The 25,604-nt window shown below is 36.4% G+C and overlaps 1 protein-coding gene across 1 annotated transcript in view; it reads right to left on the bottom strand.

The window, feature by feature from the left end:
* Tinag (tubulointerstitial nephritis antigen) overlaps positions 1-24,884 on the bottom strand; it is an 83,757-nt gene extending 58,873 nt beyond the window's left edge. The window contains exons 1-4 of the mRNA XM_041679826.1: positions 24,530-24,884; positions 9,703-9,766; positions 8,935-9,024; positions 3,336-3,450 (exon numbers count right to left, since the gene is read on the bottom strand). Coding sequence (XP_041535760.1) covers positions 3,336-3,450; positions 8,935-9,024; positions 9,703-9,766; positions 24,530-24,884 — 624 coding nt within the window. The remainder of the gene's footprint in view (positions 1-3,335; positions 3,451-8,934; positions 9,025-9,702; positions 9,767-24,529) is intronic.
* Between the last annotated feature and the right edge of the window lie 720 nt (positions 24,885-25,604).

Genomic DNA, 25,604 nt, shown 5'->3' with positions numbered 1-25,604 from the left:
TCTTCACCAGTAATTTTTCTGCTGGCTCAGAAGAGCCTCCATCATTGTAAGCTTTACAAGCAGCCATATTAATTGGTTGTCTCTAATTTTTTCCTAAGGAGTTGGACTATGTTCTATTTTTCCAAGAATATATTTCTGCTCCTTGCAGTACTCTTATTTTAAAACTTTAGCTGAAGTCAGTATTTCTTAAATTATATTGTGTGCAGTCTAAGACCTGACTATCAACCCAAAACTTATCTAATCTCTGAATTTAGAAAATGCTGCATAAAAAGGTGCTAAAAATAAAAACTGCAATATTTTCCGTATTCTTGTGAGTATTATGAATCTTATTATGAATTTTCAAAAGGCAGATATAATGTGCTGTTTATCTGAAAACAGCTGAGATAGTCTCCTAGCTGTCAGCTATCCCAGGAATCCTGGAGGCTGAAGTACAGGCCAGCTTCCTCTCAACATTCTCTGCATTGGAAAAACTTTTGCGTTCCAACACTCATCCAGGCAATGTGGCCATAGAATGAGAGAGATTTTGCGTTAGGGTACAGTGCATTTTTTTAGCATATCAGGAATCACATCATGGTTCAGCAACTACAAATGTTTCAATAATAGATCAATAACCACACTAAATATAAATTTGAATTTTATACCAATAACCCTCTTACATACATAGTCTACCCTTTCTGAAAATAAATAAAGGAAATATCAGTTATTCAGAGGTACAAATTTATGAATTGTCCATTTGTATTATACTCTGAGTCAGTTTAATTTCATTTATTGGGTATTAATTTGTAGCCAACAGGCTCCATCTTTAGCCCATATAAGACTACCATTTCAACATAGTTGTATTGCTCTCATGTCCTTCCCATAAATACTTGCTTTGGTTCCTAAACTATTCCCCAAACAGCCCTCAGGTACTGTGCCTAAGAAATCAGAATCTATTTCAAAGCTGGTATGTCATAATTAGGCAATGGAACCTTTGGAGGTCAGTTGAATTGTCCTTGCTGATTTCTTGGAACTACTTAGCTTTAAACTTTCCTAAAACACTAATAATTAAAATTGTTTTTCATTTATATATTGCCACAGAAATTTTTAGGCAAATACCCAAGAACCAATAAATGGTTGAGAGTGAAATGTTCTGTTGGCTGCTGTGGTGAGTGGCAACTTGAAAAACTCTAGCATGTGTTTTTCTAGACTACAGTAAATTATCAGAAGCTGAAAGTTTCAGTTTTAAAAGAAAATGTTGTGAAAATATCAAAGAAAAGCATATTAATATTTAAAAATAAATATTGAGCTCACTCTGCCCCTCAATGAAAGAAAATGCAAGAATAGCTATTATAATGGTGCATTTTCTTAAACAATACCAGGGGCAAAAGGAAAGACAAAAACCACAAGAAAAAATATACTTTTTCCAGTTATGTACAAAGTTAAGTTACTGAAAACCATGAAATGAGCCATACTGCTAGAGATTTTGTCATACTAATTATAAACGACTCCAAACACTTTCTAAGCTGAATATCTATGAAAAATAACTGTTGGTGGAGATTAAACATCTTTTCTATGGCTGAAGTTATCTGGAAATACTTATACTACAGACTCCTAGGGTAGGAGCAACAGACAAAGTTTTGCAATGTAATGAATTTCAAGGCAACAATTTCCTTGTTCAGTCTCAGTGTAACTTAGGCTCACTCAATCTTAGTTTGCTTGATATTCAAACACTCAGTGATGCTGGTACCCAGAACATCAAGCTGTTGTGGGAATTAAATGAGATGAAGCCTGCAGGTATTTGCATGATTGGCACATATCGGCTCAATAAACATCAGTTGGTATCAGTTTCTCTGATACTAGTTAAGACTGAGCAATGCTGTCACATGGGATGATCGTGTGCCTGGAAAACAAAGCTTGGGCTGGATGTTTAACAGACACTAGTTAATTTACAGCAGCATGCTGAGAGAATTGGAACATCTAGAACCTAATGCATTTATTATAGACTGACAAGCTGCACTATAGTGCTACAGCAAGCCATTCTGCTCTGGACTGCAGTAGCAGATCTCAAAGAAACAGTTCAACTTGAAAGTGTATATGCCTAGGAAATACTAGACATTAAGTGGTAAGATTTTGTGGTCCCTAGAAAGGTAGCAGTTTCTGTGTGTAACTTGAAGCTTCTGTGTCTAACTACCTGGGCAAAAGCAGGAAGCATGAAAATACTAAAAACATAATTTTACAAACTACTGTGTCAGGTCTCCAGGAAAAATTCAAATACATTCTTTAAGGCAACTTGAGGACTTTTGAGAACAAATCTTTTCTAATCATCATGGAGTGAATGCCTAAGATTGGTTTTTCATGACAGTGAGACATATCTGCTCCTGTCAGCACCAATCTACTTCATAAAAGGGTGATGGGCATTGAAGAAACTCCATAGGCATTTTCTTTCATTGTGACAAGATTAGCCATTTGGACAAAAACTGCTTTTGCCTTGACTGCTTTACTATGAGCTGTGCAAACTAGACATGCATGATCCACAAGAAAGAGACTGCTGAACTTTGCCAAAACAGGGCAGGACAATGCTTTGAGATTCCTGCTTCATAGAAGAGTCTGACAGACCTTCTGCAGGACACAAAGGAAAGAAACTTTGCTAAAAACAAGTCAGGACAGACCTTCAAATTTCCTGTTTCATTGAAAAGTCGGCCTGATACTCTAGGCCTGCAGGCTGAAGATGGATGTTTTAACACTGCAAAGGAACTTTGGGTGACTGACAAATTGTCAAATGTCTCCATTGGTAGGTAACATATCCTTACAGTTTCTTGGATGGAGAATTAGGTGCAGTTTTTCTTAATTAAGAAAATAGGTATAAAACTTTGGAGCCACTACAATGGTATAGATGGTGGACTGTTTTCTCTGAATTTGCTAAATGAAAATGGACTGAATATTGAAAATGCAGTTCATGTTAACTGTTTTTGTTGTATGTAGCTACCTTCCTTTCTTAATTTATATTTTCTGGAAACACTCCCACAAACATACCCTCCTCAGTCAAATCAAATTGACAAACAAGTCTCGCCATTGAAAACATGGAATAGCAAACCTTTCAGCAGAAATATGTATTCCTGTGAAATCACTGACAATGAAACAGAACACCCAGAGATCATTTAAAAGACACACATTTTATAGGTTGGTAATGGCTTTTATATTTAGCAATTTTCTTTTTAATTTATATAGCAAAACATTTCATTTTCATGGTTCTGAAAAATCAAAACTGTATGTTATGGTTCAGATTTCTTTAAATATACACATGAGTTCATCTGTAAAACCACAGATACATCTATGAATCAGAAAGAAACACTTACTGTCATTTCATTCATGCTCAGAAGCATAGGGCTAGGTGGCAAGGTGCCAAGGCGAAATTTGAACCCTTCTTCTAAAGTCATTCCCCAGAATTGGCTATAGTTCTCTGCTGTCCATCTACCTTACAAATGAAGCAGAAAAATATGTATAGGTTACATGATATCACTCATAAATACATGCTTATTCTTAGATCTAAAAATTATATAGTAATAGGATGTCAAAATATGGGATTATCAGTACAGAGTGAATAGTCTCCATACGGATACAACACTAATCTTTCAAAACTCAAGTACATGAAATACTAGTCTTGGATTTGGCCTGTTTCTGTTATGATAGATATAAGAAAGGTGAGGCCTCATAATTATATGTTGAAATCAAGAATATGAGATCTTTGTAGACTATAAAAATATTAAGTATAATAATGCTAATATATTCAGTTTCCTTTAGATGTACATAATTGCTCTTTAGAAAGAAACCTGACTTTACAGACAAGAACTTTCAGGTTAAAGAGGACAATCTGTGCCTTTTGAACTTTTTCAGTTTTGAAGTTCCTTTTGAAGTTTCTTGGCAAAACAGAAGTACCCATGAAAAATAAAAAGTTAGCTAGTCATATATTTTATTTTTGCATTATTAAAGGCTAAATCTAGGCAGGCAAGTGTTCTACCATTGAGTGACTGCTTGGCAATCTTCATCATCCTACTTTAAAGAGATTATATCAGCAAATGTTATCTAGACAATAAGTGAGCTAATTTGTATCCAGTATTAACCACTAATAGTTACTGGCAAACTTATTAAGTCCATTATTTAGAAATCAGCTATTAAAATGCATGTTTTTCTAGAGACTTATTTTTTCACCTTAATTAGGGAAAAGTGACTTATTTTCAAATATTGATAAGAAAATTTGAAGATAGAATTCTCCAGTAGGTGATGGTGGCTGAACACCAGATACTGGACAGGCTTCTAAACATTGCTCATCCAACCTTTTACCCTATAGACAAATGCTTTCAGTATTTAAATCAGGTCTATACTATACTCTGCTGTGTTTGTCATCAAAATTACTTATAATGTGGTAGGCTCTTTTGAGTGATTAGAAACTCGATTCTCAGTAATATTTTTAAAACAAAACCTGCAACACGTAAAGGATCTCAAGGTGGCAACCTACGGATCTGTATTGCACATGTAATGTTAATTAAAAACAAAGAGATTTTCAGTATGGCAAAGTAGAGATAGCAAGCTAGCAGAATTTCCAGAGGAAAAAAATTCAGAATTCTACTTTTTTATAAGGTTCCATAACCAAAAGAAATTCAAATAAACAGATGGGAAAGTTTATTTCAAGATGTGTACAAAACAGTTATGACATCAAGACAGATAACAAAGTTACCAAAGTGAGTGAAAGAATAAGTACCTAGGAGGAAAAATTTTAAAACACTAAGAAAAAAATCAGCCTAGAAATTTTTTGAGCCTAAAAGAGAACCAAAAACCCTCACACAGGCCGGGCAGTGGTGGCACACGCCTTTAATCCCAGCACCAGGGAGGCAGAGGCAGGTGGATCTCTGTGAGTTCAAGGCCAGCCTGGTCTACAAGAGCTAGTTCCAGGACAGGAACCAAAAGCTATGGAGAAACCCTGTCTTGAAAATCCAAAAAAAAAAAAACCCAAACAAACAAACAAAAACCCCTTACACAACACCAACCAGAGGGTAACAAAAGAAAAAAGCTCTGTACTAAGTTTGAATTACTTCATTTGGAGTTCTTAGCCAGTGAGGTCCTATAGACCCACAAATATCACAGGCTATGTCCATTGTCCTTTCTTACACTCCAGAATTAAACCCTAATTCCCTATTGTTGAAAATAACAGATGCTTGACACACACTACAAAAATCAACCTGATACAGACCTGAAAGCTTTATACCTACTGGCTAGCTTGTATAGTGCTAGAATGTGCTAGACATGCTACCAGAGGAGAAAGTGATCAATAATACCGACTCTTCTTTTGAGCTACTTTAATGGCTAGCCTGGCAAGACATACACACTCTTTGGTACGATAGTGGTGCAAAAATCATCTGAGTAATCAATCACTTTCTGCTTGGGTCTAAGTTGCATTCCACATGATAAAACCCATATCTAACATCATACTCAGACTCGGAACCTATGACTAAGCAGATCATAGGCCATAGGAGATAAAAAAGCAAGAAATTTTATTAATGGATTTGGTATTAACCTGACTCATAATGCCTTATATGTTTAGATTAATACTTCTCTTATTCTTCATGAGAGATATTCCTAATTGCAGTGGATTGTGGTTAAGACAATAACTCACAGTTGGTCAAAGAACAGAAAATGAGAGACTACACAGAATGTTCAACACTGAAGGAAACATAGCATACAACAACCTGCATCCCAAGTTTCAGGGATTATTACAGATGAAAATGAGTGGAAGAGCCAGGAGCAAGGGATAGCTATAAGAAAACAGTCTTTAGACACAGAAGGGCAATTGCACACATGAACTCACAGAATTTCAACAACATAAATAAAACCCACAAAAGCCCAAACAGACCAAATCTCAACAAGCAGAGAGGTGATGGCCACACAGTCTGACCCCTCGCTGTGGAGCTATTTGCAATTGTTAGGTACTGGAAGAAACTTTTCCCTAAGAGTATGTATAGTTCCTTGTAAGTCGACCACTACTCTCCAGTAGACTACATGGCCAAGAATATTTGAGATTTGTTGGGGAGAACTGAATATGATCAAAGTACATATAAAACTTACAAAGAACAAATAAAATTTTCAAAGGAAAAACCCCAGCTGATGGAGGAAGGTCATTGGTTAAAAAATTAAAGAAACTGCTTGGCTGGCTCTCATAGGTTAGAACACAGGTGGGTGGAGAAAACAGAACAGAATGCTGGGAGGAAGAGGAAGAGAGCTCAGACTCGACAGCTCTCCTGTCGGGGGCAGACGCCTCAGAGAGACACCATGCTCCCCGCTCCCGGGAAGATGCACGCGATGAAGCTCCGACCCAGGATGGACGTAGGCTAGAATTTTCCCGGTAAGACCGGTGCTACATAGATGATTAGAAATGGGCTATTCCAGGTGCGAGAGTTAGCCAAGAAGAGGCTAGATAGAAATGGGCCAAGCAGTGTTTAAATGAATACAGTTCGTGTGTTGTTATTTCGGGCATAAGCTCTCAGGCGGCCGGGGTGCTGGAGACGCAACCCCGCCACTCCTATTACTACACCCAGCTGAATCCATTCCAAACTGTTGATAGGTATAAATAAGAGAATGTGTTTTGTTGTGCTGTGTTGTTAGTTTAGTTTAGTTTCTTAGGCAGAGTCTCTCACTCTGTAGTCCAGATTGGCTATCTCATACTCAGACTGACCTCAAGCTCACAGAAATCCTCCTGCCCCAGCCTTTCAGTTACTGGGACTGTAGGCTTGAGCTACCAAGCATGGTTGAGGTTGTAGCTTGAAAGTGTTGAGTCTTGAGTGCTTGCTTCACAACCTCAGATAAATATAGCAGGTGGGAATCTCCCTTTGTTCTCTCTCACTCAGGATTATTTGTAAAACTTTATTTGGCTTTATGTTCTGGCCTTTTACAATGGTATGATCTGTTGGCTCTTCAAGTAGAGGGTAAATTAGTTTGAGGCAAAAATATTTGTTTATATTTTCTGCAATGTCATGAAAGAAAGACATTTTTCATTAATCATTGCCGTGAAAAATAATACAGAGATATTAGACAGGGTGTTTTAAGCCTGTAATACCAGAAACTGGATGGGTGAACAGCAAATATTGTCAGCCTGGACTATTCAGTAAAATGTTGCTGCATAAACAAACAAACAAACAAATAAGTAATAATAAATCAACTGGATAAATATGCACTGTAGTATATTATGTACAATCAATACAGACCTGAGTAACATATACAGTGAAAATTTGGGGAAGCAAAGCTTGTATATATGTAAAACACATATATTAATGTTTCCTACAAAAGTAGAAAGCCTATGGCTCAAAATAACTTTCCATTATACTCAAACAAGCAAATAAGGGAAAGAAAACTCTTCTTCCAAGGAAGACATTTGCCCAAAGATACCCATGTTCTTAAGAGTGCTTCCTTTCCACCCTGCTTAACAGTGGCTCCTGTGCATGCTAGAACAGTTGGAAGCTGTGCAGTTCTCTCACGGTTTCTGGGAAATTTGTCCAGCTTGGGTACAGCATTGGAATCCTTTAAGAACCCTGACTAGGGTCATTTATCAAGATGACACAAACTCTTGTGTTTGCTATGTCTTTTCAATGATTTGGATATAATTTAGGCACAGGAAACCATAATTGGTTTCCCTAGAAATACTCAAATGTCATTAAGCTATCACCTAAAACACTGGTTAAACAAACACATCACACAGGGAACTTGAGAATGACTTCAGAATGCTAATGTCAAAAATGTGACTTTCTGTACTTTGTGTCTTCCAAGAAAATACTTCAGGTACATTGAAATTCAGTGTTAGTATTGTCCTGAGGGACATAAAATTTTATACCTGAAAGAAATAGTACTTATATTTTAAAAATGTATCTCAGGGGCCTTTGAGATAGGTCAAGAGGTAACAGAACTTACAAGTCTGGCATAGGGAGCTCAATCCTGGGGGACTACATGCTGGAGAAAGCCCACTCCTCCAAGTTTTGCTTTAATATCAGACATGAGCTATAGCATGAGCATCACAACCATCCTACTCTCACCCTCATCCACACACACAGACTTCTAAAAATGTCATTTTGTTCAAAAGGTCCTTAAAAATACATTACTTCACTTTTCTAGTTGCTTCAACATGGTCTTTTTATGTTTGGCATTTTGCAGAATGTCAATAATGTTATCAATGGCATATAGACTGGTAAGTGGCAGTGGAGAAATGTTAAGGCATAGATTCTCCAGGCTATTACCCTTTCATTCAGTTCCGGGATGAAAACAAATGTGGATGCCTACATCAGGTTCCCATATATGTAAGTGGAGAAGCAACCAAATTTAATAGTTTTCAGCTGAGCACAGTTTTTTTCCCTAGCATTTCCTGGTCATTTTTCTATCTTAAAATTGCTAGCAACATAGCACACCTCCACATACCATTTGATGTCAATGTAAGTAAAATTGGTTGAACGTCAAGTCATTTCAAGAAACTGTAGATTAGTGCTACACTACAGTGTTGGCAATGTAGAGCACCATCTGACTGAGTTCATACCCTACCTAGGAAAGCTGAGCAAGGTTTGGCTTGGTTAATGCAACAACAAGAAGGGAATGATTAAACTGAATCAACCCTTTCAGCTTTTAATTTTACCTATCCCATGTGCTATGCATGGTCTCTCAGTATCTCACCACCACACAATGACACTGATATTTCCTAGTGCTCTAAGGCTAACATCTATGCTTTCATTTTATGTACGCATTGTATTTTAACCATTTAATGGTCACCTTGTCCACGTGAAATGCACATGTTTCTAAAATTCTCATTTTCTTTCCCAATCTTTCTTTATAATTAATAGCCATGGTTAGAGGTCAACGACACACAGTATGTCTTCTGATTAAGGAGAACGACAAAAGTCCTATACTGAAAGATGAACTTACCCATAGTCCCCTTTATTTATGTGCTCAATTATCTCTAGATGAACAAGGCACACATTCTGGGAACATTTCCATTGCTGTCCTGAGCATGTACTGTAAAGACAAATAAACATTACAAAAGTCCTTTGACCTTTACAGAATATGTTTCCAGAACAAGAGTTACTATTGTTACATTGTTAAGTAAGTCATGGAACAAATTTCTTGATTAATGTTAGCCATGTTGTTGTTTGATTGTTGGAGAAAATAAATCATAAATCTTGAATTAGGTGCTAGTCAATGTGCTCTTATCCTCTGAAGTAACTACATAATGCACGACCCCATAGTCACTGAAGTTTAAAAGCAAATTAAAATATAGATTTGATATACATATATTTGAAATTTTTCCTGCAGGCTAATACAATTTAAGCAGCATGTTTTCATGTGTACTTACTGTGCTCAAAAAAAAAACACAAAAAAACAACAAAAAAAAAAACCCAAAACCACATTTTGTCAGCAGTCTATCAAAACATATATAATTTAGAATATGCTTAATGAGGACTTGATATATGGAGAAGGCTTTCTATAAAACATCCAATTTAAGGCTTGCATTAAATATACACATAATTACTTTGCCAAAATTAATTTCATGCTTCTGAAAATGAATGTCTTACAGCATGTGATTTTTTTTTTGCCTAGAAGCATTTAAATGTATGCTTTAATTAGAAGATTGCCTCATTCCTGAAGAAATACACAGAAAATAGAGCTCAGTTCTGTGCCACTTAGATTACTTACCAGGAGTTGCAGTTTTCCTTAACTACTGATCCTTCTTCATAATGTTGGTTACCTCTGGAGCAACCTGATCACAGGACAAGCAAACACATGAAAATTCTGAACTGAAGAAACCATATTCACATGACAAGCCATCTATGATGGTCATTAGTTGACAGAACGTGGAAAACTAGTTAGTGCCAATCTGATATCAGTCTCCATTTGGTTTGTGTTAAGGTTTATATATCAAATTCTTCAATGCTCCTTCTGTGAGATTTTGTTTTTACAGTGGGCATTACATTGCAAAATAGGATGGTAAGAAGTGAAAACTAGATTATCAAGAAATTAATCACTAACTTTGCTTTAAAAATGTTTAAATTAGTAGTGTATAAACATGAGTCAATTTGTGGGTATTTTCTATTTTTAAATTTTAATCACATCTTATCATTTGACAATGACCTGAGTTCAAAATCATAATGACCCAATACAATACAGTTTAGCTGAATTCACCTAACAAATACCTTTTCTCCAGTGTTTTGGCTCATGAGAATAAAAATCATGAAATAAATAAAATTGCAGCCATTTTTCATGAAAAACCAAGTACCTTGGAGAATAAAGAAGACACCAGAAAATAGAAAGATGTTCAATGTTTGTGGATAAGTAGACATAATATCGTGAAAATAGCCACCTTATCAAAAGCAGTTTACAGAGTCAGTGCAACCCCCATGCAAACTCCAACACAACTCTTCACGGAAATTGAAAAAAAAATCTTCAATTTCATATGGAAACACAAAATATCAGATAGTTAAAACAATCCTGAATTAAAAAAAAAAACTATGGAAATAATGTGGTAGCTCCTCAGAAAGCTTGGAATAGATCTACCTCTCAGTCCAGCTGACACATTCCTAAACACATACTGAAAGGACTGTCCACCTTTCTAGAGAGACACTTGCTCATCCATGTGCATTGCTGCTCTATTTATAATAACCAGATATTGGAAACAGCCCAGATGCCCATCAACTGTTCAATGGATGATGAAAATGTGGTATATTTATACAAAGAATACTATCCAGTTATTAAGGAAAACAAACTTAGGAAATTTGCATGTGAATAGATGAAGCAAGAAAAAAAGTCATCCCAAGTGAAGTAACACAGACCCACAAAGACAAATGTCATGTATTTTCTCTTATATTTGGATTCTAGATTTTCAGATTTTAGTATGTGTGCTATAATCCAAATAATCACTGAGGTTGGGCACTCTGTAAGGGACAGGAGAGGAGGGGAGGTAAGGCTCTTCCAATAAAGGGGGGATAGAATGCAGCATTGTGGAGATATTTAGAGGAAACTAGAATAGGGGATCTAAGTGGGGAGAGGATATCTGGGCAAGATAAAGGAGGGACTATGTGGAAGAACAACTAACACGGAAAACCTCGGGAAAAATCATAGGGGTACATGTGATAATTATCACATGTACTTACTCATAAGTGGTTTTTAAACATAAAGCAAAGAAAACCCACCTGCAAATCACAATCTCAGAGAACTTAGACAACAATGAGGACACTAAGAGAGACATATATAGTTCTAATCTACATGGGAAATAGAAAAAGAAAATTTCTCCTGAGTAAATTGGGAGCATGGGAACCTTGGGGGAGGGTTGAATGGGAGGGGAGAGGCAGGGAGAAGAGCAGAGAAAAATGTAGAGCTCAATAAAAATCAATAAAATACATTACCACCAAAGATATAGGTTCATATTTTACATAGCATACTCTGTTCATTTATCATTTGTGTATATTAAATAAACATAAGTTCTGCTAAAAAATCATATGGGAACTTATTACCACAGAAGCCTCCTAAAATATTTATGAAAGGATTTTAAATGAATACTGAATAGCGGGAGATAATATCCCATGTAGATATTATATGCCACCAAGTAAAACCTACAGGGCAAGACCTAGGCTATACTTTTATGAGTCATTAGCCAAAGGATCCCTTCCCAAGAATCACAAGCTTTTGCCAAGATTATCGATCATTCTTCACAGTCTTACCAGACTTATCGTAAGACCCTATTACTGAAGACAATATTTCCTTATGTGATCAAACACAGAGGAATCAAGATGTGTCCCAAATAGAATCTTCACCCCTACTGACTAGTGTTCATTGTCCTGGGAGGTACTCCATGTGCTACCTGAGAAGAAAAGAAATGCTCATGTCACCCACCCAAAACATTTGCAATCTACAATAGCAACCTGCCAAAATGTTAGGAGAGTAGCCACCAACCACTTTCTGATTGGATTTAAGGTCCATTCTAATAGAGGGAACCCTAACAATGTTAATGAGGCCAAAACCCTGTGACTATATAGGTCATGGGCCTAGGAGTAACCTACTACCACTACTATTGTTCTGCTGAAGAAACATAGTAATACAATGACTTCTACTGACAATTTGTTCTGCCCATTGATGAGCTCCTGGCTTAGTCCTCCATCAGAAAAGATGAAAGTTACTACAAAGACCCACAGCTGAACAGTTTGCAGAGAGCGAGAGAATAGTTTTCAGTCCTCTGTAACATGAATGGGGGCCTGCTTGTTGTTGGGGTTTTTGTCCCGCCTGGTACCCCACAACTGTTTAGCCCCAAAGAATATCACACATAGGTCTCCATAAATTATAAGCTGATTGGCCCATTAGCTTTAACCTCTCATTGGCTAACTCTCATGTCTTGATTAATCCATTTTTCTGATCTATGTTAGCCATGTGGCTCAGTACCTTTTTCAGTGGGGCAGATCACATCCTGCTGCTTCGGTGGTCTGGGCAGGAGTGGAAGAATTTACTTCCTCCTTCCCAGAATTCTCCTGTTCTCATTGCATCATTTCTACTTTCTGTCTGGTTTTCCCACCTATACTTCCTGCTTGGCCAATCAGCATTTATTTAAAACATGATTGACAAAATATAGACAATTTTCCCACACCAGTCCTCTTTCCTAAATGGCATGTCTCATGAAACCTCTTTCTTCAAGGCTCAGGAAATTGTGAGGAAGAAGCAGCAAAAAGATAATAAGAGCCAGAGGTTGTGAATGACTCAAGAAGAACAGTATCTTCCAGACATGACAGGACTAACACACAAATGCATCCACAGAGAGCAAGACAGCATGCAAACACCTGTACAGGTTCAAGCCTGATCGAGTCCCAGTACTGAGAGGGACATGGGCACGGGAGCTCACCTCTAATCAAGAAGGAATACATATACATTACGTATTTCTTAAAACCTGAGACTACATGTCTATTTCAGCAGTATGTTTAAGCAAGAAAAAGTTGTCCAGGGCTGAGGTCAAAGTATACCAGATGGGAAACATTCAGAATAAACTAAGTATGAATGGCCTGTAAGGAAACAGGGAATTCAATAGAGGTTGAATCTGAAAGAAAAGAATTTCTTATGAGCAAAATGGTTGGCACAGGGTCTAGTGGTGTTGCTCTTGTTCTAGTTACTTGACACACCCAGGGTCATCTGGGAAGAGGAACCCTCAACTGGGAAAATATCTCCAACACAGTGGCCTGTAGGCAAGTCTGTGGGATAATTTTAGACTAATGATTGATGTGGGAGGGTCACAGTGGCAGTGACAATAGACAGAGGGCATAAAAAAACTGAGAAAGCAATGAGGAGCAACCCAGCAAGTAGCACTCCTCCATGGCTTCTGTTTTGGTTCCTGCCCATGGTTTCTGCCTTGAATTCCTGCTATGACCCCCTGAGATAATAAATTTTAAGTTGGCAAATGAAATAAACCCTTTCTTCTCCAAGCTTCTTTTTTTTTTTTAATGGTGTTTATCAAGTAATGGGAAACAAACCAGTAGAGGCAGTCATGCACAACATTGCCAGAGATCAAGAGCAAGAAAGCAAAAATCTGGACATATCATTCAATGCTGGAGAAGTTGTCAACAGCCTCATTAGAAAGGGGTCAGAGGAATAGCAAAGACAGGAAGCCTGTCAGAATAAGTTGATGAGGAATTTGAAAGAAAGAAAGCAAAATCGTTCTTTCAGATATTTTGCCATTAAATGGACAAACCAAAAAATATATATAAAGAACAGAGAAAAGGAATTTAAATTAAATTAAAAGACTTTTTAATTGCATTTAGAAGACTGAGGTGTGTGTGTGTGTGTGTGTGTGTGAGAGAGAGAGAGAGAGAGAGAGAGAGAGAGAGAGAGAGAGAGAGAGAGAAGTGGGGGGGGGATTGTAATACAAAGGAGCACTTGAGAAGACAAAGGAGCTCCAGGACTTCAAGGTCACAAGAGAGAATCGGTTCAACTGAAATGAGAACCAAGATGGAACTAAAACAGTGCTAATCCTATAATGATGGAAGCATAAAACACTACCATTTTTCAGTTAAAATGTATATGAAGTATATTCAAGTGAGTTCACCCAATTATTTTTACATATCATTCATATAACAGTTTTGTCAAAAACATTATATTAAATTAAAAATAAATCTAATGACTACTGAAATTAAGGGAGTCTTACAACTTTCACAGTTTTTAGAATTAGGTGAATCAAAAGTGTGAAGAGGGAAATAGTTGGTCTTGTTGCCTCAAGGAAAGATAATAATATGGTGTCTGTGATTTTCTTTAAGACACTTCATCACCTTGTGTTATAAATATCTGTGTGGGCTGAAGCGGCACCGGAGGAAAGATAGTAACTTGTTGTAATCAGGAATCTGCACCCCAGGGGTATGCCCTAGCATGCATTCTAAGAGGCCAGACTTGAGGCTAGCTGCTTTGAATGCTTACCTCATCCACATTTTCAGCACCAGAATTAGCATAGTGAATATAAAAATGGGATTTTATTGGTAAAAGTAGTGGCTTTTCAATAAGCACAGTGGATCTAAATAGCCCACATTGGTTAATAGCATCCAATTTATGTGGTGAGCAAAAATATTTCAGTGTCACATCGTACCTCTCAACTCAGAGTTCATATTTATCTATATATCCTTAAGAACAAATTGTACACAATTGTGGACCTCGTACCCTCAGATTGATCTTTTCCTGCATACAGTCCCATCATTTAAGAAGATTTGCCAAATTTATACCTACTCAAATGGTAATAGAACCTCTGTAACAGGAGCATGTGTTCCTCCAGTAATTTTTTTTCAAGAAATGAATTCCTAACAGGACAAAGACTTGAAATTTCACCCAGCTCAGAGGTTATGTGAATTTGCTTGTATTTATCACCAATGCATTTTTTTGGAATGGTCAATGTGTGTAACAGAATTTGAGAATTTGTCATTGATCTTCATTCAAATATTGTTATGGAAGTTGCAAAGGGATAAAGGTACTCATTCAAATCAAGAATTCAAATTCAGTGATAAACACACGTGCGTGCGTGTGTGTGTGTGTGTGTGTGTGTGTGTGGTTTATTTGCCCATGCTGGTGGTTTTTTAAAGTCTGTCACTATCACTGTTTTCTGTATTTGAAATTTGAAATTCTCAAGTTACTAGATACAATGCTGCACATAAGGAAGGAAAGGATGTAATTAATGTATGTCTTGCTTCCATTTTATATAAAATTGATATATTTATCTTTGTTCCTTAAGATAATGCAAAATATCGAGTTTTTTTTATTTAAATACTTCTCAGGACAGAAATAGAAACCAGCATATAACTTGGTCATATGAAGTTAATAAATCACTGTGTAATAATGTAGGAAACATACAATATAGAGAAAACATGGAAACAAAAAAATTGCTTTGCACATGAAAAATTAGTGTAAATCATAACTATTTTCTTTTTAATTTACTTCACACATTTCTTCAATTTCATGTAATGCTTTTTTCAACAAATTATTTTCCAAAGGAAGACAAAACAAAAGGAAAAATTACCTTTCTTGAGAGCAATTATAGTCTAATGTGAGCTTTTTTCTACTAATTGAAATGAGTAATTAACTGCTCCTATCCATAATGAATAGAGTAAAAGTTCTCTCTGGAACATAAATTCTACCTAAAATATATCTCTGGGTTGAAATCTTTTAAATATTCCCCTCTCAAGCAAAAATTGGTGTTGAAGAGGTAGCAATTACTTTTCACAATGGACTACATGTTTTAAATAGGAAAAGTCTGGATACACTTATTGTATCTGCAGCACTGTAGCTGAGTCAGGCATTACAGGCTCATACCTGTAATCCTAGAAAGTAAGAGGGAAGCTTCGGTTGGAAAACTTGCTGACTTTAAGACCTGTGTGATCTATACAGGTCAGCTTAGGCTTCAAGGTGAAAGTCCGTTTCCTTTGTCAGTGAGAGAGGAGAGTGAATTATAACTTATTTTATAATATTAATATGCAAACTGATAGTAAATTGACCTAAGGTATACCTGGATCCATAATACTCAGGAAACTGAGGCAAGAGATTTAACTGAGTCCAAGAATTAAAGCCTAGAGTGCAAAACAAAGCAAAACCTAATCTCAAAGTAGGAGATAGTTATATTTCGTTGAAATTGTGACTTTAAAAAAAATGCAAGCACTAAGATAGGCATGATCTTACATGATTATTAATTTTCTGAGAGATTTCAATGGTTGTTCCCAATATCATTTTTACAAGCCCCATACTTATCTTTTCTGGCACATTATATTTATTAACCACTGCAGGACAATCTACCTTCCAGATGATGTTGTAGGGTTACACTGTTGTTCATGTAGGTCACCAGATTATTACTCTTTTACAACGGTTCTAGTTGTTTCATACGCTACAATCTTCTTACTCACATAGATCATATGTTTCTCAAAATGTGAGACTTTATAATATAAAAAATATAATACAATTATAATATAATAAATAAATTTATATAATATAAATTAAGAGTATAATACTTTTTTATTAGCACATCAATGCTTACTTCATGGATACACTAAAAGCTTTAAATACCATCAATAGCTTTTACTAGACTGTCACCTTGAAAAAAAATGTAAGAGTTACCTGAAAATAAGAAAATGATGTTCCACTATTTGACAAATACAGTTTAACATCTACCTCTTGCATGAAAAAACATGCTTCTTAAAATGTGTTTATTCATTAAAATTATATTGTTGACATTACTTGTTGACAACTTCTATATCTATATCTATGTATGTATATGTATACACACACACACACATATAACAGATAAAGAACTATAGGAAACAAAGGAAAGCTGGGAACGGGAAAAGAGGTCGTCCCCAAGGAAGAGGAAACCAACTGGTTATCCACTGCCAAACTGTCAGTTGCGAAGTCATAAGCACACAAAAAAAATCTTCATATGGACTGAGAATCTTACATTTAGGAATATATATATTTATATATATATATATATATATATATATATATATATATATATATATATATAAAACATTCATGTAATAACAATAAAAAAGCCATGAGTTTGAAGGAAGAAGTGTATGGGAGGGTGCAGAAGGAGACAGGGAAGGGAGAAGTGTTATAATTATATTATCTCAAAACTAAAACAAATGAAAAGTTAAAATTATGTCAAAATATTATTTGATGAATATTGCATTCAAAAACATAAAAATTTTCTAGATAACTATTTCTAATAGGAATGGATCTTGAAGAAGAACAATAACTTTACTAAATCACCATAACCTCTAACTGCATTCTAAATATTTGTCCTTAGACCCACAATAAGTTGGGCCTTCCCTCCTCATCTACCAAATGTCTCTTTGCAGCAGAGACCATTACAGAAAAACCAAACTGATGAAAACGCAGAGTTATGGAGCCCAGTCTCAACTATATCTAGAACATAACTTCTACGCCTAAGGCTCAGGGACCATTGTGAGGGATGGGTGGAAGATTATAAGAGCCAAAGGACCAGGGAGTTTGTTGTGAGGCTCTCTCCTGAGAATGTCGATGTCAAGCCCACTAATATGACTACCTAGACATGGGCTTAACGATGATGATACAAACAGACATGCTAATATGAATGGTGAAAGCCTGTGAAGCCTCAGCCCGACACACAGATCTATAGACAACTAAGAGATGCTGAGAGGAGGAGAAATAGTCATACCCAGGGAAGAGTACAACAATTGGCTATCTAATACTAAATAGTCATGAAAACATACACACTGAAGTAGCATTAGACAGAGTAGGTTGTGTTTAGGAATGTGTACATGTTATATGTGTGTGTGTGTATACATATACATACATAGATATAGATATAGAAGTTGTCAACAAGTAATGAAAAAAGGAAAAAAAGGAGGCCATGAATTTAGACAGGAGCAAAGTGAGATAGATAGAAGGGTTTGAACTGATGAAACTTAAGAAGAAATTTATGTAATTATATTATACTCTCAAAAAATTGAAAGAAATAATTTAAAATGCATTTATTCTTTACAATTATACAGAAATAAGATTATTATTTAATTTCATAAATCTGTCATTCAAAAAACATAAAAACTTTCTGGGAATCATTTGATACTAAAGAAACCAATATTTAGTAGGGTGCTCAGGTGATCTTCATGTGCTGTAACTAGAACACAAAAAAATAACCATATCCTTTCCATAGCTACTTACACAATCCATGCAGAGTAGCTACCCCATTAAACAAGGGGGCACAAAATAATGGACAGATTAAAGCCTGAAGGGTACAGGAACTTTCATGCAATAGTAAGTTCTCAATAATATTACTTATTATTGTAATAAGAAAGAGGAATAGAAGTGTTAATAAGAAGCATGGTATTTTAGAAAGGTCTGGAAAATATCTACTATGTGTAGTAAGTTCCCATGTGGCATTAAATGAATTTCTCCTATACACAACATTCAAACATACACTATTTGGGATAATGCTTACAAAAAGAATCCCACCTCTGACTGATTCTGGGCATGGAGCTCTATAAAAAGCCCATACATTATCATTGAGTTATTAATATAGATTGTCACATAATTTGACATTAATAGTTCCTTTATAAATCATTTCAATGTGATAGAATAAACAAGTTCAACTACAAAGGCAGCTCTGAACCTTCTTATACTTTCCAAGAAATCACTGTCTTTTAAGCCTAGAATACATACAGTTGTGTTCCAGGGCTACTGTCTCCACTTATGCTAGTTGGGCTTTGGACACAGCCAGAATTCTAATCACAGAAACTATAGTTGCAATTGCATTAAATGAGAAAAGAGGGCCAGGGAAGAAATAGGGATTGTAATATATGGTTGAGTGGAAACTACATGCATTCCCAAAGAGTGATACCCATACTCACAATCAGCAGAAAGACCCAGCATCATCCAGCCTTCCAGCTCCCCATGGGTAGCTGGTAATTTATATTCAATAGTGAAAACATTGATTTCAAGAGCTTGTAATTCATCTTAGTGGTATTTTCTGTTATATAATCACATTGACTTTAATAATTAATTTCATTTTTACAGTTTGTTTCACATAATTTTTTAAAGTATTAGCAGGGAACTTCTTATTTAGTAGTTGTGAAAATAACACATCTACAGGGCCTGTTACTAGTCTTGAAGAAATAGAGCTAACATTTCCTCATTATTCGTGACATTTATTTTGTAATTTCTTCCTTGCAATAATTATTTGCATTATTATTTCTAAAAAGGAGAATTGGGAAATTTGACAGGTACCATCTGAACAAATATGAAAACAGCATTTATCTAAGACAGCAAGAACTAACTCTACATATATCACTGGGCCTACAACTCAATGGTAGAGCCCTTACCTAGTATGCCTGAGGCCCTGGGTTCATCCTCTAATAATGCAAGAACATCATAAATTAGCATGATATATATGGCTACTGTAAAATTATTTTATCTAAAGACTTCTTATAATAATTTTAGTAAAAGGAGACACACTCTCTACTATTGGATGGAATATCAAGCTTTACAAGAGCAATGATCTTGTAGTTACCAGAGATGTGGACGAATAGGAGCGGGGAGATGTAGAAAGTGTTGATAAGTGGCATTGCATCACAGTTAAATAGGAACAGGAAGTCCTGGGTGTGTTATTGCCCAGTGGAGGGGGGGGGAACAGACAAAAGCAATGTGCCTGTATGTCACATTCACTAGAAGAAAGGCAATTGAATGTTTTAAACATAAACAAATGATAAACGCTAAACTTTATTTAAATACTATGCAATATATATATATATATATATATATATGTGTGTGTGTGTGTGTGTGTGTGTACTAAACATCACATTACACCCTTAATACTTTTAATTTATTTCTTGTGTCAGTTAAAAAGTAAATTTAACTTAAATAAAATTTACAAACCCTAAGCAATTATTCTCATAGGCTTAACTTGTTTTAAGTGAAAAGTAACTTATTTTAAAGGACTAAGTACCTATCCTGTCTTCCTAAAAAGAAAAAAAGAGTTCTAGATGTGAAGGCAAAGTGAGAAGCTGTTCATGGTCAGAAGCAAATCATGGGAAGAAAGCCCAATATGAGATAGGAAGAGAAGCTCAGACCCATCAGTAACCAGGGAGAAGCCAGTTTCTACTGTTCTTCTAAAGAAAGGATGCAACACTGGGTATTTAAAATATTGGGTAAATGAATTTGTATACAGTGCCAGATTGGGACTAACAGACTGGAATAGACAGTCTTGAGAGCCAGGAAGCAGTGCATGTTCCGTTGCTAGGATCCCCAGTGTTTTTGTTTGTTTGTTGTTTATTGGCACATAGTTTCAGGAGCAGACATGTGAAGCGAGTGGAAATATAAGAACCAGAGGTGGGAGGAGCACTGTAATACGCTGTCTACTGGACATGGTATAACTGTTGTACCCACAAACTCACAGGAGCAATGGCAACTTGCATGAGACCTGCTCAAGACTGGACACGTTAACAGTCTATCACGGAGCAGGGAAGGACACATGAGGCCCCAATTACCTCTGAGAGCTATAGACTTCAGTGTCTACCTGGGATAAAGAGTCACAGTCCCCTCAGCTACACAGGCTCTAGTGAGTTCTCCTTACCGCACCCAGGCTCATGAAGGCAACAGTAACTAAACACGGTGGGCCCACACACATGAAAACAGGAGGTGAGTTTGATGGAAAGAAGAGGTTCTGTGAGTTGGGAAAGTAAATAAGAGGGTAACTGGAGGAAACTATGATAAAAGTACATGATACCATGACACTGTAAAAGAATAATTTAAATAAAAATAAGTTATTATAGTATGTTGAGACCAGGAAAAGCATTTTTATTTTTAAGATAAGCATTAGTATTTATATGATAGAGTAAAACAGAATGGGATGATTTGCAACAATGGCAAAGTTCAAATAATTTTTCAAATTTTTATAAGAGTATATAGTAACCCAGTTTTGCTATAAATTTTATTACTATGGGTTATGACAAAAAACTTCTGAAAGCATGTCCTTAGAGAACCCTTTACAAATATGCACACTAAAAAGGGAAGAATGCTACTTATGCCTCTGTGACACACAAAAATTATCCAATTTTTGTTAATTTTTTAATTATCAAAATTATCCATTTTTAAGACTGGTTTTTAAAGAGAAATTTTACATGAGACTCTGCCCCAGACTTTGCCATGGTTGCAAATACCCATTCATTTCGGAGAGAACAGAAGGGAAATAACAAGAAAGGGGCATCACAGAGGTCCAGTCATACGCAAAGACACACCCAGACCCTTAGACATCGTGTGGTTTGACAACAGCAAAAACCAACATTGTCTTTAACAGAAGGAAGCTTAAAATTCATAGTTCAGATATATAAAATCAGTCCACATGGTTTATAATGGCATATAAGTATACAGTGTATCCTAAATAACTTTAATTCATTTCTCTCCATCCAGAGTTGATACAGAGGAGAAATAACATTTCACTTTGCAAAATCACTGTCTGTGGACTAGACACACATCGATAGAGAGGCAGTATGCAATATAAGACCTTGAACACTTGTCCATAGTACTCAGTGTCCCTAACTAATCTTTCTTTCCCTCCTGCCTAGTTACTGATTCTGCACTGTACAGTTTCTTACAAACTCATCAACCCCTGAAAACACTGAAATGTTGCCTGTCCCGTTCATCCTCTAGATGACCCATTCATCTCTTATGTCTCAGTTCTATTGTCCTGGGTTCTAGTTGATTGAGTACATTCCTCTCACAAATATTGCCCTCGGGTATCATCAACTTTTTTGAGTTCCTCTAGGGTAAGACTATGTCTTTCAAAGTTCCTGTTCTTACAGAATCTGATCCTAATTACTGCGAGGCTTGTCCATGCCAATTGTTTCCTCACCCTCCCATACAACTCCAAATCTGAAGCATAGATTAGTTGATGAAAAACTCAAAACTTAGGACTGAGGCCTGATATTTAAAGATTATCAAGAGCTTCAAGATGGCACCAACTGAGTGTGAGAGTCCTCTGAGAATGGGAAGCTCTTTGATTACATAGTTACACTTCTGAGACACTTCATACCCATTCCAAAGTAGCATCTCTTGATAAATTTTAGTAAACAAATGTGATTCCAAATGCCCAACATGACCTAAATGATCTGACATACAATAACTTATAGTCACCTCTCAAACTGATCTCCTGTCCCCCACCTTTCCCTCATCATGACTAAAAACAATGGCTTCCTTCCAGTTGTTAAACAGTGATATGGTCTTCACGCTCAGATCTGTAACATTCTTGTGGAAACTGTTCTCCAATTCAACCCCTTCTTTATTATGTGGCAGCTTGAATGTTTGTGCTTGGTCATCATCCAGTGAGACAGAAGGCATATAGCTGGCTACATATGAATATTCTCACATATTCTATTATTAATATATTAGTATTCTTCATATTAAGATTCTCTCAATTTGTGTGTGTGTTCTTAGGCATGGGCATATTTGTGTGTGTGTAGATCAGAGTTTAACCTCAATGTCATGCCTCGGGAACTATCATCTTACTTTTAAGATAGGGTCTGTCTCTGTTGTGGAACATGTACAATTGACCAGCTGGCCACTGAACCCCGACATCTTCCTACCCCTGCCTTTCTGGTCAAGAAACCATAAACACATACCACCATTCCTAGTTTTCTATGTGGCTTCTAGATGTCTAACACAGGAGTTAGGGCTTTCAAGGCAAGTGCTTTCATTATTGAAGCTATTTCCTCAGTCCATAGAAGCGTTCTTTTCTCAAAAGAATACATCACTATTTACAGCCTCTCAGTAAATTTCCTACATTTTTCCCTTCCCATCCAATTTGACTAATGTTATAACAATAAGACCTTTCACATTGCCTGGCACAACAGTGATACGTGATGAATTATTGAAGGAAGACTAGACGTCTCAAGCACAGTAGAGTATCTGCCACTTTGTAAAATAAACATTTACTGAGAAGTCTGGTGGTAAAGTTAAAACCTGGACTAAATGGCAATTCTGTGGACAATTTGAAATGATAAATATATTTTGAAAGGAACATTTTTAAAACTTACAAACAATGTGAACTTAATATGAAAATAAGAGCCATCAATACCACCTCCATATTGAATTAGGGTCTTAAAGTTCCTTCTAACTATAAGTTCTAGTCGTTTAGAGACTCCAAGTTCTAGACCCATTTATAATTGTGTGACAAAGCTCTGATTAAGCAAAGACTTCTGATGAAGAGATCTGGTGCCATGAGATCTTCATCTAGGGAAGTGTATAGGGTACATTTGTCCACAGGGTTTTGTTATAGTAACTTCTAAAAATTAATATCCATTCTCGTATAATTACATATGGGTAGCAGATACTAATATTCTACTTACCTTTCCACACATCATTTCTATTTACTATCTGGGTCTTAGACACTCACAAGACTAGTCTATGTGACCCTCTTTTCTCTTTAATGATTATTATTTTAGACAGGCTCTCATAGCCTGTTGGAGGTAGCACAAGCCTTTAATCCCAGCACTCAGGAGACAAAGGCAGGTGGATCTCTGTGAGTTCGAGACCAGCCTGGTCTACAAGAACTAGTTCCAGGACAGGCCCCAAAGCTACAGAGAAACACTGTCTTGGAAAACTAGAAAATAAAAATAAAATAAAGATAGGCTTTCATGCAACTCAGTCTCTCCTCAGTCTCACTGTGTAGCTGAGGGTCACCTTGCACATGTCATCATCCTTTCTCTACCTCTAGAGAGCTAGGCTAACAGAAGTGTGCTACCAATGTTCACTTGTATGGTGCATGTGATCAAACCCAACACATCATACAAGCTAAGTGAGCATTCTACCAACTGAATCACATTCACACCCCTCTCTCCAGTAGACTTAAAATTTCCAAAGTGGTGAAACAAGATAAAAACATACTTGAAGAATTTATTATCCCTAGGTAAGGATAGTACCTAGTTCTATTTTGCTTTAATTTGTTTTAATGTAATTGCTGATACCATGTCCTCTAATGCCACAGGTTCATGAGCCTGACAAAACATAACTAAAATGTTACATGGGGAGAATGTCTAATGATCAGCTTTGTAAATTTCACAAAATTCTCTATAAAATCTACACTCAAATGCTTGAGAGTCACAATGAGTACATAACTGAAAGTTTTAAACAGCATGTATGTTGAAAGAAATTTCAAAATAGAATCCAAATCCATACTTACTACACTCAGACCTGAGCTTTCCCAGTGGTGTCAGTACGGTACAGAAGCCCTGTATTTGAACCAAAGAAACTTTAAAAAGCCAACAAAAATTGTTGAAATAATCATTTTCATTCCACTGAAGGACAGAATGAAGAGGAAGAGAAAAGAGAGGAAAGGAGAGGAAAGGAGAAAAGAGGAGAGGAGAGGAGAGGAGAGGAGAGGAGAGGAGAGGAGAGGAGAGGAGAGGAGAGGAGAGGAGAAAAAAGATAGATAAAACTATCAGACCTGATGACTAGGAAAATGTTCAAACACATTCCCAAAACCTACCTTCTGGATCTGAAGGCTGTTTGAGAGGAAGCCATTCTTTTTCTTCACGGCAAAATGACTTGTAATCAGGACAGCAATCAGGGTTTTCCCTTTCACAAAAGCTGTCACAGTAACACAATGCATTGACTTCATAGAACGGAGTGACACAGGTATCGTCTCTGTCTTCACAACAGCCGAAGAGTCTACAGTATTGCCCTCGGAAAATGGCCCTTTTGTGTCGAGCACCTTTGGAAATGGTGTGATTTCTAGGGAAATACGGTCCTGGATCCACTTCTCTTTGCGATAAAGAATGTGTCTCGCCATAGAGGTCTGCCACCAGATAAGAGAAGATTAAGATCTTATATTCGGTCCACATTCTCTGGACGAAGGTTCAGCTTCCACTTTCTGCTATCTCTGCTTCCAATCTTGGGGATTTTTTTCCCTTGAAGTCTGATCTCTAATCATCAGAAAACCTCAGCCTGGACCTTGAGACTGATTCCTTACTTGAGCTTCTTATGGTTAAACATTAATAAAAACTTTCAGTGTTTGCACAAGATAATATAAGTGTTAGAAATAGACTATTATAATTTATCTAAAGTCAAAAATGTATATTTTATACAATGTTACAAAGTATGACCATCAAAAAAGCAATCCGTCTAAAATCTTAAGTATAAATGCTACATGGGATATTACTTGTCCCTCAGAAATTCTAGGTGTCTAAATCTAAGAAAACCTCTAGTATATGCATGTCCCAAAGTATAGCGACGTGCAGAAAAGTCAACAATACAATTATTCATTTTAACTACTAAATGTGACTAAATAGTGACTAAATCCAAGCTCTCCCAGTGTCGCTTGCTAAAATGTATCCCATTGAAAGCAGCTCCAGTGAATTATACACTCATGCATTGGCTTCATTTCCCATCTGCACCTCGTTTACCCACCACAAGCACTTTAAGATTTTAGGCTTGCCAAAGCCCTATTCAGCAAGAGTACTCTGAGTTTGACCTTACTTCTCCCCTCTACCTAGCATCAGTGAGAAACTGCACATTCTGAGACGCATTTGCAGCCAAGAAATGTCAGGTCTGCCTGCTAAGCA

This window comes from Microtus oregoni, unplaced genomic scaffold (genome assembly GCF_018167655.1).
Source record: "Microtus oregoni isolate MIOR12 unplaced genomic scaffold, Mior012 000032F_ref0000030, whole genome shotgun sequence".
NCBI classification, from domain to species: Eukaryota; Metazoa; Chordata; class Mammalia; order Rodentia; family Cricetidae; genus Microtus; species Microtus oregoni.
Note: the sequence above shows the minus strand (reverse complement) of the source record. Positions and strands in the feature narration are given on the sequence as shown.